This window comes from Microcaecilia unicolor, chromosome 2, assembly GCF_901765095.1.
Source record: "Microcaecilia unicolor chromosome 2, aMicUni1.1, whole genome shotgun sequence".
NCBI lineage: Eukaryota > Metazoa > Chordata > Amphibia > Gymnophiona > Siphonopidae > Microcaecilia > Microcaecilia unicolor.
In genome coordinates, this window is record NC_044032.1 from 12,127,541 (window position 1) to 12,142,080 (window position 14,540).

At 44.6% G+C, this 14,540-nt stretch overlaps 1 protein-coding gene across 1 annotated transcript in view; it reads left to right on the forward strand.

Moving 5' to 3' along the window:
• The window catches only part of LOC115462771 (myosin-IIIa-like), a 207,468-nt gene that overhangs the window by 158,051 nt on the left and 34,877 nt on the right, over positions 1-14,540 (forward strand). The window contains exons 20-24 of the mRNA XM_030192758.1: positions 512-559; positions 2,749-2,796; positions 4,045-4,136; positions 8,322-8,459; positions 14,084-14,205. Coding sequence (XP_030048618.1) covers positions 512-559; positions 2,749-2,796; positions 4,045-4,136; positions 8,322-8,459; positions 14,084-14,205 — 448 coding nt within the window. The remainder of the gene's footprint in view (positions 1-511; positions 560-2,748; positions 2,797-4,044; positions 4,137-8,321; positions 8,460-14,083; positions 14,206-14,540) is intronic.

Consider the following 14,540-nt stretch of genomic DNA (forward strand, 5'->3'; position numbering starts at 1 on the left):
TGCCAACTCCAGACTCTGTTCTTTTTATTTTGCTGCACCATAAGCCTAGAATAGACTCCCTGAATCAGTACGTGAAGGTCCATCGCTGGCTGTCTTCAAATCTAGGCTATAAGCCCACCTTTGTGATGCTGGTTTTAACCCTGATTCACTTGTACAGTATCCATGTCTATTTTATAATTTCAACCACAAGAAATTCCTTTATCCCTTATTTGTCCTATTTGTCTGTCTTGATTAGATTATAAGGTCTGTCGAGCAGGGACTGTCTCTTCATGTTCAAGTGTACAGCACTGCGTACGTCTAGTTGTGCTATAGAATTAAGTAGTAGTAGTGCTGGGGTGCAGGGAAGAGAGGTATAAAGCTCTGTGCCGGGTTGCGGAAGGGAGGATGGGTATAAAGCCCTGTCAGGGTGCAGGGGGGATTGGTGTATGTGGTATATCTATACTTTGGGAGGGGTCTGTATCTGCCTGTTCTGTGCAGGACTTTTCTACTCTATCCTTATTTCTTTTCACAGGTTTGGAATCCTCCTGTTGAAACCAGCTTTACCTCTCACCATGGAAAGGTGAGCTCTATCTCTTTGGTGATGATCCATGAGCAAGGCACTATCCCTAGTGAGCTGCCAGTCCACATTCTGCTCCCTCTTCCCCGTGTGAAGCCTTTGCAATCTGTAATTCTTCGCAAAACATCCTAGGAGTTTTATGGCAAAGGGTTTTGACTGTGTAACATTCAGGACTGTACTCTTTCTGTTTCTTAAGCTCCAGTCATTGGTGAAACTGCAGCAGCTAAAAGCTTTCGTTGTTTACTAATAGTGGCAGCTGTGGCAGTTTACTTAGAATAATGCAATTAGCAAAATTCGCCCCTTCCTCTCCGAGCACACCACCCGAACTCTCATCCACTCTCTCATTACCTCTCGCCTTGACTACTGCAACCTACTCTTCACCGGCCTCCCACTTAGCCATCTATCCCCCCTTCAGTCCATTCAGAACTCTGCCGCACGTCTTATCTTCCGCCTTAACCGATATACTCATATCACCCCTCTCCTCAAGTCACTTCACTGGCTTCCGATCAGATACCGAATACAGTTCAAGCTTCTCCTACTCACCTACAAATGCACTCGATCTACAGCCCCTCCCGACCTCTCTACCCTCATCTCCCCTTACGTCCCTGCCCGTAACCTCCACTCTCAAGACAAATCCTTCCTTTCAGTACCCTTCTCCACCACCGCCAACTCTAGGCTCCGCCCTTTCTGCCTCGCCTCACCCCATGCTTGGAACAAACTCCCTGAGCCCACACGCCGGCCCCCCTCCCTACCCATCTTTAAACCATTGCTCAAAGCCCACCTCTTCAATGTCGCCTTCGGCACCTAATCACTACACCTCTTCTCAGGAAATCTCAACTACCCCAACTTGACATTTCATCCTTTAGATTGTAAGCTCTTCTGAGCAGGGACCGTCCTTATTCATTAATTTGTAAAGCGCTGCGTAACCCTAGTAGCGCTCTAGAAATGTTAAGTAGTAGTAGTAATAATGCAGACAAGGGTTGTAGATTTATGCAGCTGGCCTTACTTGCACGCTGCAGGTTGTATTACTGTTGCTACTTCCTCTAGGAAGTCTTTGCACGAGGACAGGGCCACAATGCACGTTCGCTCTTGGACATCTGCTGATGGTGTAGTCTGTTCTTGTAGCGTCTGCAGTGTGCTGAGAAGGCCCAGCAGCTGTGGCATTGTGTTCAGTTCCGCTGCTGCATCTCAAAGAAAGAGAGTAGAATTGAAAAAGGTGGAGAGAAGGGTGACAAAAATTATAATACTGATGAAACAAGTTTAGGGCGCTCTAGCTTGAAGAAGGCAGCCAAGGGAGATATGGTTGAGGTCTACAAAATCCTGACTGGAGTGGAACGGGTAAAAGACTGGGGGACTTCATGAGGTTACATGATGGCACATTTAAAACAAATAGGAGAAAATATTGTTTCAGTCAAGATATTTAAGCTCTGGAACTCATTTCTGGAGCAGGTGGTCAAAGCAGTTTGTGTAGCTGGGTTTAAAAAAGGTTTGAACAGATTCCTGGAGGAAAAGTCCATAAGCCTAGAAGAAACGTTGATAAGCCCGTTATGGCCCAGTATGGCAGTTCTTATGGTCCTTGTGTACTTATGTAGATCCATCTGATAATTTGGAACTGTTCTGCTGCTGCATTGGCACCTGACAACTTCAAGTTATCACCATTCATTATCCCTTAATTACAAATGGATAATAACTTTAGGCATTGCACAGAGCAGAGCAGACGTTCTTCTGGCTTGGACTAGCAGATGTTCTGACTACCTAGAAATGTTCAGTGATCAGCCAAGTCTTAGAGGCTACACTCAGTTTGCAGCCCTACAGTATCAGAACAGCACACCATGCATCATCTTAGAGTCTCTTATTACATGTTACTGCTCCCGTATGCTGGTGACCGGGCCATCTGTCCATCTGCTTCCACATGACATGCTAGGACTGGGCCGTTCCTATACCATCTCTCATGTTCTGGTGACCAGCCCGTACACCCACCTGTTCCCTCCTCTTATATCTCTGGTTCTTGTCATTATCTTGAGGCTGGGAAGCCTTTAGTCTCCTTGGTCAGTCAAATTTAAGACTTTTCACCTCTTGAGTCTAGCGTGCCAGGCGTCTTATGCTGGCAGCTATATATCTTTGCATGGCTTTTCAAATGCACAACATTCCTCCCTGCCTCACTGCTTCTGTTCTCTGATTTCTCTTTTAAGCTGTTTGAGTATTCTGCAGACCACAGGCCTCACAGACTGGAAATGTGGGTAAGTCCATGCTGCTTGATTGGGTACAAGGTAGGAATCCATAACAATTCTAATATAGATGGTCACAGGAAGGAAGTTCAGAGCCTATAGATTTCTGGAATGCAGGAGGGAGGCCATGAAACATGGAATGCAGGAAAAAAACTGGGGGGCTCTAGAACATGTGGAGATGTAGGAGGAGTAGGGTGGTTCTAGGGTATAGGTGTCAGAGGGAGACAGGAAGGTTCCAAAACATGAAGGATATGGGAGGGAGCCTGAGATGTTCCAAGACATCTGGGATATGGGAAGGAGGCTGAGATGTTTCAGGACATGTGAGATAGAAGAGAAAGAATGAAAAGTTGTATAACATTTAGGAAGTACGAGGGAGAGTAGTGGGAATGATACACACGAGATCTAGGAGGTAGGCTGGGAGGTTCTGGGATGTATAACATAGAGAGGGGAGGCTGGATGGTTCCAGGGCCTGTGGGATATACAAATGAGACTGGAAGTTTCTAAGATGCTTAGGCTATAAGAGGGAGTCTTAGATGTTCCTGGACTTGTGGGATGCAGGAGGAAGGTTCCAGAATGTATGAGATATAGGAGGGAGGTTGGAAGGTTACAATACCTAGCAGGGGAAGATTTGGGGAGGCTCCAGAACATGTGAAATGTAAGAGAGAGACTGAGAGGTTTCAGTATCCAGCAGGGGAAGACTTGGAGATTCTTCTATATGTGGGATGACAAGGAAAGTCTACTGTATGTATAAATGAGATGATGGGATTGCATGGAGAGTTGGAAGTTCTGTGCATGTGAAATGAAGGAGGGTGATTCATTTTTCAAATCTGAGCTGAGAGTGAGCTTACATATGAGTGCAGTAGATATTTTTCTGCTGCATATCAGATCTGGGATGGAAGGAGAGTGCAGAGAAGCTCCCAGGCCCATGGGATGAAATTAAGGCTTCACTGTTTTAGTATATGAAGGGTATATAGTAGGATACTCTGAGCTTCAGGTTCATGTGGGATGGAAGGAGAATGTAGTTCCCAGTTCCATGGGATAGAATGTAGGCTTGGATGTTCCAGTATATGCAGGGGAAATGGTGGAATACCAGGAGCTGCAGGTTCATGTGGGATAGAGGGAAGGCTCATGGGAGGGATGGTGTTAGAAGGTGCTGGAAGGTTGAGGTTCCTGCAAGATGTGGGAGGAGGCTCGTGCATGAGCAGTGAAGGAAGAGAAGAGCTAGTGAGCTATTCTTCATGTTTGTCTTCTCCAACACAGAAAGTCTCGCCTCTTCTTTAAGTATTGGCACCAGGAGCAGTTGCTGAAGATTGTTGACCGTTTGAATGCAGCCGCTGTGGTGATCCAGAAAAGTGAGTGTCTCTGTATTGGTATACCCCTCATCTCTTAACATGATTCGCTTCCCTGATGAATTTAAAGAACTGTTTCCTTGAGCAGTGATACAAAGTGGACCCAGTTAGCAGTGGTATTAGTGGCTTTTCTCTCTGAGCTAATCCTTCCCATTTTCCAGACCTCCCCCCACCCCCAAAATAATGCTGTTTTCTTCTCTTCTAGGTTTATATGTTTTCACTCAGTTTTTAACATCTTTTCAGTGGGCTTCTAATTGGAGACCCAACATAGAATCAGTGAAAGATAGAACTGGAAAAGGACCTTGGTTATTTACAAACATAAAAACTATGAAAGAAAAGATATAAACAAAAAACAGAATACGAACAGAAAGACAGAACTGGAAGAGACCTGAGTTATCAAGTGTGAAACTGGAAGATCGGAGGTTGGCCAATGTAATGGCAATTTTTTTTAAAAGGTTCCAGAATGGTTCTGGGAAATTATAGAACAGTGAGCCTGACATTGGTGCCATACTGGGACAGACCGAAGGTCCATCATGCCCAGTATCCTGTTTCCAACAGTGGCCAATCTAGGTCACAAGTACCTGGCAAGATCCCAAAACAGTACAATACTTCCTTCACCTCACTTTTTAACCATTCCGGCTGTCTTTTCTCCTTCCTTCTTCCCTTTTTAATAACTGGCCTGGGCTTCCAGGATGGTGTTTTTGAACAACATCCTCATTTGACCTTTGCAGCCATTCTTCTCATTTTAACATACTCTCCTTTTTGAAAGTTAAATTCTAACGTATTGGATTTCCTGTGTGTACTTACTACAGAGCTAATATCAAATCTGATCATATTATGATCACTGTTATCAAATGGCCCCAGCACCATTACCTCCTGCACTAGATCAGGCACTTCACTAAGGACTAGAATTTTTCCACTTTGTTGGCTCCTGTACCAGCTGCTCCATAAAGTAGTTCTTGATTTTGTCAAGGAATTTTAATTTTACCTCCCTAGCATGCTCCAATGTTACATTTACCCAGTCAATATTGGGGTAATTGAAATCACTCATTATTATCATGTTGCCCAGTTTGTTTGCGTCCCTAATTTCCTTTAATATTTCTACATCCGTCTGTTCATCCTGGCCAGGCGGATGGTAGTACACTCCTATCACTATCCTTTTCCCCTTTACATATGGAATTTCAATCCACAGTGATTCCAAGAAGTGTTTTGTTTCCTGCAGAATTTTCAATCTATTTGATTCAAGGCCTTCCTTAACATACAATGCTACCCCTCCACTAATTTGATCCACCTTATCACTACGATATAATTTGTACCCCAGTATGACAGTATCCCACTGGTTTTCCTTCTTCCACCAGGTCTCAGAGATGCCTATTATATCTAATTTTTCATTTAGCGCAATATATTCTAACTCTCCCATCTTATTTCTTAGGCTTCTGGCATTCGGATATAGACATTTCAAACTGTCTTTTGTTCCTATTTGCACCTTGCTCAGCAGTCTAAAGTGTTATTTGCAATCTTTTGTCTACTTTTTAATTAAAGACACCAATCTGCTATGGTTTCTATGGCAATCTCGATATCGGGATACCTATTCTTCCACGTTTTGGTGATATCTGAACCATGCGCTTTTGAATGACTGTCTGCCTTCCCCTTGTTTCTAGTTTAAACGCTGCTCTATCTCCTTCTTAAATGTCGATGCCAGCAGCCTGGTTCCACCCTGGTTAAAGTGGAGCCCTTCCTTTCGGAATAGGCTCCCCCTTCCCCAGAATGTTGCCCAGTTCCTAACAGATCTAAAACCCTCCTTCCTGCACCATCGCCTCATCCACTCAGCGAGACCCTGTCTCTTGGCCCTGCATGTTGAATGGTGAAGCACTTCCAGAACTTCCCTCCCATGTTTTCCTGTGTCATTGGTACCCACATGTACCAAGAGCGTGGTTCCGGAAGATTCGAGGGTGGCCAATGTAATGCCGATTTTTAAATAAGGTTCCAGAGGAGATCCGGGAAATTATAGACCGGTGAGTCTGACGTCTGTGTCGGGCAAAATGGTAGAGACTATTATTAAGAACAAAATTACAGAGCATATTCAAAAGCATGGATTAATGAGACAAAGTCAACATGGATTTAGTGAAGGGAAATCTTGCCTCACCAATCTACTACATGTCTTTGAAGGGGTGAACAAACATGTGGATAAAGGGGAGCCAGTTGATATTGTGTATCTGGATTTTCAGAAGGCGTTTGACAAAGTACCTCATGAAAGACTCCAGAGGAAATTGGAGAGTCATGGGATAGGAGGTGTAGTGTTGTATTGTGGATTAAAAACTGGTTAAAAGATAGAAAACAGAGAGTTGGGTTAAATGGTCAGTATTCTCAATGGAGAAGGGTAGATAGTGGGGTTCCCCAGGGGTCTGTGCTGGGACCGCTGCTTTTTAACATATTTATAAATGACCTAGAGATGGGAGTAACTAGATGACACAAAGTTATTCAAAGTCGTAAATCACGGGAGGATTGTGAAAAATTACAAGAAGACCTTACGAGACGGGGAGACTGGGCATCTAAATGGCAGATGACGTTTAATGTAAGCAAGTGCAAAGTGATGCATGTGGGAAAGAGGAACCCGAATTATAGCTACGTCATGCAAAGTTCCACGTTAGGAGTCACGGACCAAGAAAGGGATCTAGATGTCGTCGTCGATGATATGTTGAAACCTTCTGCTCAGTGTGCTGCTGCGGCTAAGAAAGCAAATAGAATGTATTATTAGGAAAGGAATGGAAAACAAAAATGAGGATGTTATAATGCTTTTGTATCGCTCCATGGTGCAACCGCACCTTGAATGTTGTGTGCAATTCTGGTTGCTGTATGTCAAAAAAGATATAGTGGAATTAGATAAGGTGTAGAGAAGGCCGACAAAAATGATAAAGGGGATGGGACGACTTCCCTATGAGGAAAGGTTAAAGCGGCTGAATTCATGGCACTACCCTAGCCTGAGATAATAGTTAACCATCTCTCTGACCTCATGTGCAACTTTCTTTAAATTAATTTCCTTATTTTCTTACTCCTGTTACTTTATCTGATCTATCTATATGCTCCATCTTTGCTTACACCCTACGATATTAAAATGTTTTATTGTGTTGACATTGTAATTAGTGTTCTATTGTTATACTTTGTATCGTTCTTTGAATATTTTTACTGCTGTAATTGTCTATTGCTTGTGTTTGACTTATTCTTGCTGAGTGAATTCCTTCAAAAAGGTAATAAATCCTAATAAAAATCCCAAGGAAGGGCAGAGAATAAATTAAAAAGATGGGAAAGCTTTGTAAAAGAAAAACTAGTGAGATTAACTTTGTATATTAAAAATTTGACTAAAAATCCATGTTTTGACTAAATTTGTGAAGGAGGTTTCAGTTTTAATTGCAGTGCCAGAGTTTTGGAGCAGAATAAGGAAAATGCAGTTTCCCGGGTTATATCTAAGTGGAGAGAAGAAGGCGGAGGAAGTGCCACATGGGCAGAAGTTTAGGGAACCAATAAGTTAGAAATCTAGTCTGGAGCCAAAGGTCTTAAACTTTTGAATACCAATGTTGTTAATTTGAATTGAATGCGAGCAGAAATTGGCAACCAATGTTCTAAGATTAATAAAGGTGTAACGCAATTGAACCGGTGAGCAATATGGAGGAGTTTTACTGTTTTAGATTGAACTAGTTTTATTTATTTATTTATTAGGATTTATTTACCGCCTTTTTGAAGGAATTCACTCAGTAAGAATAGATCAAACATGAGCAATAGGCAATTATAGCAGTTAAAATATTCAAGTAACAATGCAAAGTATGGCATGGTATACTAGTTGTGTCAACTCAATGCGTAGTAGAACATTATAATTGCTAGTGAAGGGTAAAGCAAAGTTGTAACAGTTTTAATGAGGAAAGGGGAAGACCTGAAAATGTGCAATAGTCTTCGTTCATAATGACCAGGGACAAAATGAGCATTTTGGTTAGGAGGTAGAGGGAGGGGGAGCTGTTGAGAGCTGGGAGGACAGGAGCAGGATGGACCCATATTGTAGAGATAGAGGGTCTGCTACAAACCTTTCGGTCAAATGACTTGTCCCAGGTGAGCGGTTTGTGAAGGACAGATGCCAGAGCCCCGTCTCTCTGTAGGGAAGGGGTCTTGCTGTAACTGCTCTGTGTCTCTTCTTAGACTACAAGACCTTCCAGTACCGGAGGATGTATCAAGACCTGCTGCAGGTTCTGAGAGATCAGAAGAAGAAAGCCAGACAGGAGGAAGAAGCAGAGAGTGCAAAGAACAAGAAACAGAGAGAAGAAACAGAAAACAAAGGTGTCTGTAGCACACTACACACAGCAGTCACTTACACATCTCCACTACATCATGCCCACACAGCCCTCTCCACTACACCCACATATCCACTCAGGCCTCCCCAGTATCTCCATCCCTCGCTCACCCTCCCTACTATACCAAACATATCACATGCTCTCCCCACTACACCTACATATCCCCTCACTCATCTATCCCAAAAACTCCATCCCGCCCTCACTCACCCTCCCTGCTACACCCAAACCCCTCACACCCTTCTCATTACACCCATGTCCTTCACATATTCCTCAAGTTCTCCCTTCTATCGATGCCTTTCCCACAACATTCATATTTATTTATTTATTTATTTGCTGCATTTGTATCCCACATTCTCCCACCTATTTGCAGGCTCAATGTGGCTTACATTGTATTGCAAAAGATATAATTATGAATAAGAGGTTTGTTCTAATTTAACATATTACTATACAAGAATTGAGGAAGATATGTCTGTAGAATGATTTACATAACTCAAACTAAGAAGCAGTAAAATGATCAAAAAATAATATGATTAATATAATCAATTCAGAGGGATCAATAAGTGGTTCGTTTAGATATAGAATAATTACGTCGTTAAGGAGGATTCTTATTGTAAGTTTCTTCAAATAAGTGCGTTTTTAATAATTTCCTGAAATCTGTCAAGTCCCGTGTTATTTTTATAGTATTCAGTAGTTTATTCCATGCTTTTGTGCAGAGGTATGTGAAGGTAGATGCGTGTAATGATTTGTATTTGAGTCCTCTACAATTAGGGTAGTGGAGGTTTAGGAAGGTACAAGATGAACTTTTGATGTTTCGTGCTGGTATGGCACACCTATCCTCCTCCTTACACCCTTCCTTTCACATGTCCCCCACCATAACTCCATCCCTAACTCATTCTCCCTTTTACACCCAAACCCCTCACATCCTTCACATATTCACCTTCTATCCATGCCTTTCCCACAACATACCTATCCTCCTCCTTACACCCTTCCTTTCACATGTCCCCCACCATAACTCCATCCCTAACTCATTCTCCCTTTTACACCCAAACCCCTCACATCCTTCACATATTCACCTTCTATCCATGCCTTTCCCACAACATACCTATCCTCCCCCTTACACCCTTCCTTTCACATGACCCCCACCATAACTCCATCCCTAACTCATTCTCCCTTTTACACCCAAACCCCTCACATCCTTCACATATTCACCTTCTATCCATGCCTTTCCCACAACATACCTATCCTCCCCCTTACACCCTTCCTTTCACATGTCCCCCACCATAACTCCATCCCTAACTCATTCTCCCTTTTACACCCAAACCCCTCACATCCTTCACATATTCACCTTCTATCCATGCCTTTCCCACAACATACCTATCCCCCCCCTTACACCCTTCCTTTCACATGTCCCCCACCATAACTCCATCCCTAACTCATTCTCCCTTTTACACCCAAACCCCTCACATCCTTCACATATTCACCTTCTATCCATGCCTTTCCCACAACATACCTATCCTCCCCCTTACACCCTTCCTTTCACATGTCCCCCACCATAACTCCATCCCTAACTCATTCTCCCTTTTACACCCAAACCCCTCACATCCTTCACATATTCACCTTCTATCCATGCCTTTCCCACAACATACCTATCCTCCCCCTTACACCCTTCCTTTCACATGTCCCCCACCATAACTCCATCCCTAACTCATTCTCCCTTTTACACCCAAACCCCTCACATCCTTCACATATTCACCTTCTATCCATGCCTTTCCCACAACATACCTATCCTCCTCCTTACACCCTTCCTTTCACATGTCCCCCACCATAACTCCATCCCTAACTCATTCTCCCTTTTACACCCAAACCCCTCACATCCTTCACATATTCACCTTCTATCCATGCCTTTCCCACAACATACCTATCCTCCCCCTTACACCCTTCCTTTCACATGTCCCCCACCATAACTCCATCCCTAACTCATTCTCCCTTTTACACCCAAACCCCTCACATCCTTCACATATTCACCTTCTATCCATGCCTTTCCCACAACATACCTATCCTCCCCCTTACACCCTTCCTTTCACATGACCCCCACCATAACTCCATCCCTAACTCATTCTCCCTTTTACACCCAAACCCCTCACATCCTTCACATATTCACCTTCTATCCATGCCTTTCCCACAACATACCTATCCTCCCCCTTACACCCTTCCTTTCACATGTCCCCCACCATAACTCCATCCCTAACTCATTCTCCCTTTTACACCCAAACCCCTCACATCCTTCACATATTCACCTTCTATCCATGCCTTTCCCACAACATACCTATCCTCCCCCTTACACCCTTCCTTTCACATGACCCCCACCATAACTCCATCCCTAACTCATTCTCCCTTTTACACCCAAACCCCTCACATCCTTCACATATTCACCTTCTATCCATGCCTTTCCCACAACATACCTATCCTCCCCCTTACACCCTTCCTTTCACATGTCCCCCACCATAACTCCATCCCTAACTCATTCTCCCTTTTACACCCAAACCCCTCACATCCTTCACATATTCACCTTCTATCCATGCCTTTCCCACAACCTACCTATCCTCCCCCTTACACCCTTCCTTTCACATGTCCCCCACCATAACTCCATCCCTAACTCATTCTCCCTTTTACACCCAAACCCCTCACATCCTTCACATATTCACCTTCTATCCATGCCTTTCCCACAACATACCTATCCTCCTCCTTACACCCTTCCTTTCACATGTCCCCCACCATAACTCCATCCCTAACTCATTCTCCCTTTTACACCCAAACCCCTCACATCCTTCACATATTCACCTTCTATCCATGCCTTTCCCACAACATACCTATCCTCCCCCTTACACCCTTCCTTTCACATGTCCCCCACCATAACTCCATCCCTAACTCATTCTCCCTTTTACACCCAAACCCCTCACATCCTTCACATATTCACCTTCTATCCATGCCTTTCCCACAACATACCTATCCTCCCCCTTACACCCTTCCTTTCACATGTCCCCCACCATAACTCCATCCCTAACTCATTCTCCCTTTTACACCCAAACCCCTCACATCCTTCACATATTCACCTTCTATCCATGCCTTTCCCACACCATACCTATCCTCCCCCTTACACCCTTCCTTTCACATGTCCCCCACCATAACTCCATCCCTAACTCATTCTCCCTTTTACACCCAAACCCCTCACATCCTTCACATATTCACCTTCTATCCATGCCTTTCCCACAACATACCTATCCTCCCCCTTACACCCTTCCTTTCACATGTCCCCCACCATAACTCCATCCCTAACTCATTCTCCCTTTTACACCCAAACCCCTCACATCCTTCACATATTCACCTTCTATCCATGCCTTTCCCACAACATACCTATCCTCCCCCTTACACCCTTCCTTTCACATGACCCCCACCATAACTCCATCCCTAACTCATTCTCCCTTTTACACCCAAACCCCTCACATCCTTCACATATTCACCTTCTATCCATGCCTTTCCCACAACATACCTATCCTCCCCCTTACACCCTTCCTTTCACATGTCCCCCACCATAACTCCATCCCTAACTCATTCTCCCTTTTACACCCAAACCCCTCACATCCTTCACATATTCACCTTCTATCCATGCCTTTCCCACAACATACCTATCCTCCCCCTTACACCCTTCCTTTCACATGTCCCCCACCATAACTCCATCCCTAACTCATTCTCCCTTTTACACCCAAACCCCTCACATCCTTCACATATTCACCTTCTATCCATGCCTTTCCCACAACATACCTATCCTCCCCCTTACACCCTTCCTTTCACATGACCCCCGCCATAACTCCATCCCTAACTCATTCTCCCTTTTACACCCAAACCCCTCACATCCTTCACATATTCACCTTCTATCCATGCCTTTCCCACAACATACCTATCCTCCCCCTTACACCCTTCCTTTCACATGTCCCCCACCATAACTCCATCCCTAACTCATTCTCCCTTTTACACCCAAACCCCTCACATCCTTCACATATTCACCTTCTATCCATGCCTTTCCCACAACATACCTATCCTCCCCCCTTACACCCTTCCTTTCACATGTCCCCCACCATAACTCCATCCCTAACTCATTCTCCCTTTTACACCCAAACCCCTCACATCCTTCACATATTCACCTTCTATCCATGCCTTCCCACAACATACCTATCCTCCTCCTTACACCCTTCCTTTCACATGTCCCCCACCATAACTCCATCCCTAACTCATTCTCCCTTTTACACCCAAACCCCTCACATCCTTCACATATTCACCTTCTATCCATGCCTTTCCCACAACATACCTATCCTCCCCCTTACACCCTTCCTTTCACATGTCCCCCACCATAACTCCATCCCTAACTCATTCTCCCTTTTACACCCAAACCCCTCACATCCTTCACATATTCACCTTCTATCCATGCCTTTCCCACAACATACCTATCCTCCCCCTTACACCCTTCCTTTCACATGTCCCCCACCATAACTCCATCCCTAACTCATTCTCCCTTTTACACCCAAACCCCTCACATCCTTCACATATTCACCTTCTATCCATGCCTTTCCCACAACATACCTATCCTCCCCCTTACACCCTTCCTTTCACATGTCCCCCACCATAACTCCATCCCTAACTCATTCTCCCTTTTACACCCAAACCCCTCACATCCTTCACATATTCACCTTCTATCCATGCCTTTCCCACAACATACCTATCCTCCCCTTACACCCTTCCTTTCACATGACCCCCACCATAACTCCATCCCTAACTCATTCTCCTTTTACACCCAAACCCCTCACATCCTTCACATATTCACCTTCTATCCATGCCTTTCCCACAACATACCTATCCTCCTCCTTACACCCTTCCTTTCACATGACCCCCACCATAACTCCATCCCTAACTCATTCTCCCTTTTACACCCAAACCCCTCACATCCTTCACATATTCACCTTCTATCCATGCCTTTCCCACAACATACCTATCCTCCCCCTTACACCCTTCCTTTCACATGTCCCCCACCATAACTCCATCCCTAACTCATTCTCCCTTTTACACCCAAACCCCTCACATCCTTCACATATTCACCTTCTATCCATGCCTTTCCCACAACATACCTATCCTCCCCCTTACACCCTTCCTTTCACATGTCTCCCCCCCATAACTCCATCCCTAACTCACTCTCCAGGCTTATATCCATGTCCTTCCCACATCCCTTTCTAGTGGTCCCAACAACTCACACGCCCTCCCCTTTACCCCACACCTGTTGTACATCATCTCCACCCACAGTTCTTACACCCTCCCACCATATGCAGCCAAATTCTGTTCCCATTAAAATCATACTTCTAACATGCCCTCCTTAATTCATCATCTTCTCTTAGTGTCCTCACTGCTTCCATGATCCAACTACTCCTTCCTGTCACAGGTCCATCCCAAGGTTGCATTCTCGCATATGCTCCTGGCTCACACAATTCCCGTATGTTGTGGCAGATTTTACATACTCTCCTGTGGCTCCCAGTGAATTTTTATGTCTTTGTATAATTTCAGGAAATTCATCTCTTCCTTCTCCTGTACCAGTGCCCAGAAAGAGATTACCCCAGTCCCGTACCGTGCCAGAGGGGTCTCCATCTCAGCCTCCTGTTCCACGTCCACGCAGCAAACTTGTCATGGTAATACCTCAATGCCTCCTTCCACATGGAAAACTGCCTGTTCCCCACCGTGTCTTGCTGAAACAAATATTTTGCATTTTAGAATATAGCTGAAAGCATTTCCATTTCCACAGGGTTAATTGCTTATGGTGGATATAATTGCGGTGAGGTTTAGCCTAGAATGGGTGGCAGAGCTGGTGGTTGGGAGGCGGGGCTAGTGCTGGGCAGACTTATATGGTCTGTGCTGGGGCTGGTGGTTGGGAGGAGGGACTAGTGCTGGGCAGACTTATACGGTCTGTGCCAGAGCCGGTGGTGGGAGGCAGGGATACTGCTGGGCAGACTTATACGGTCTGTGC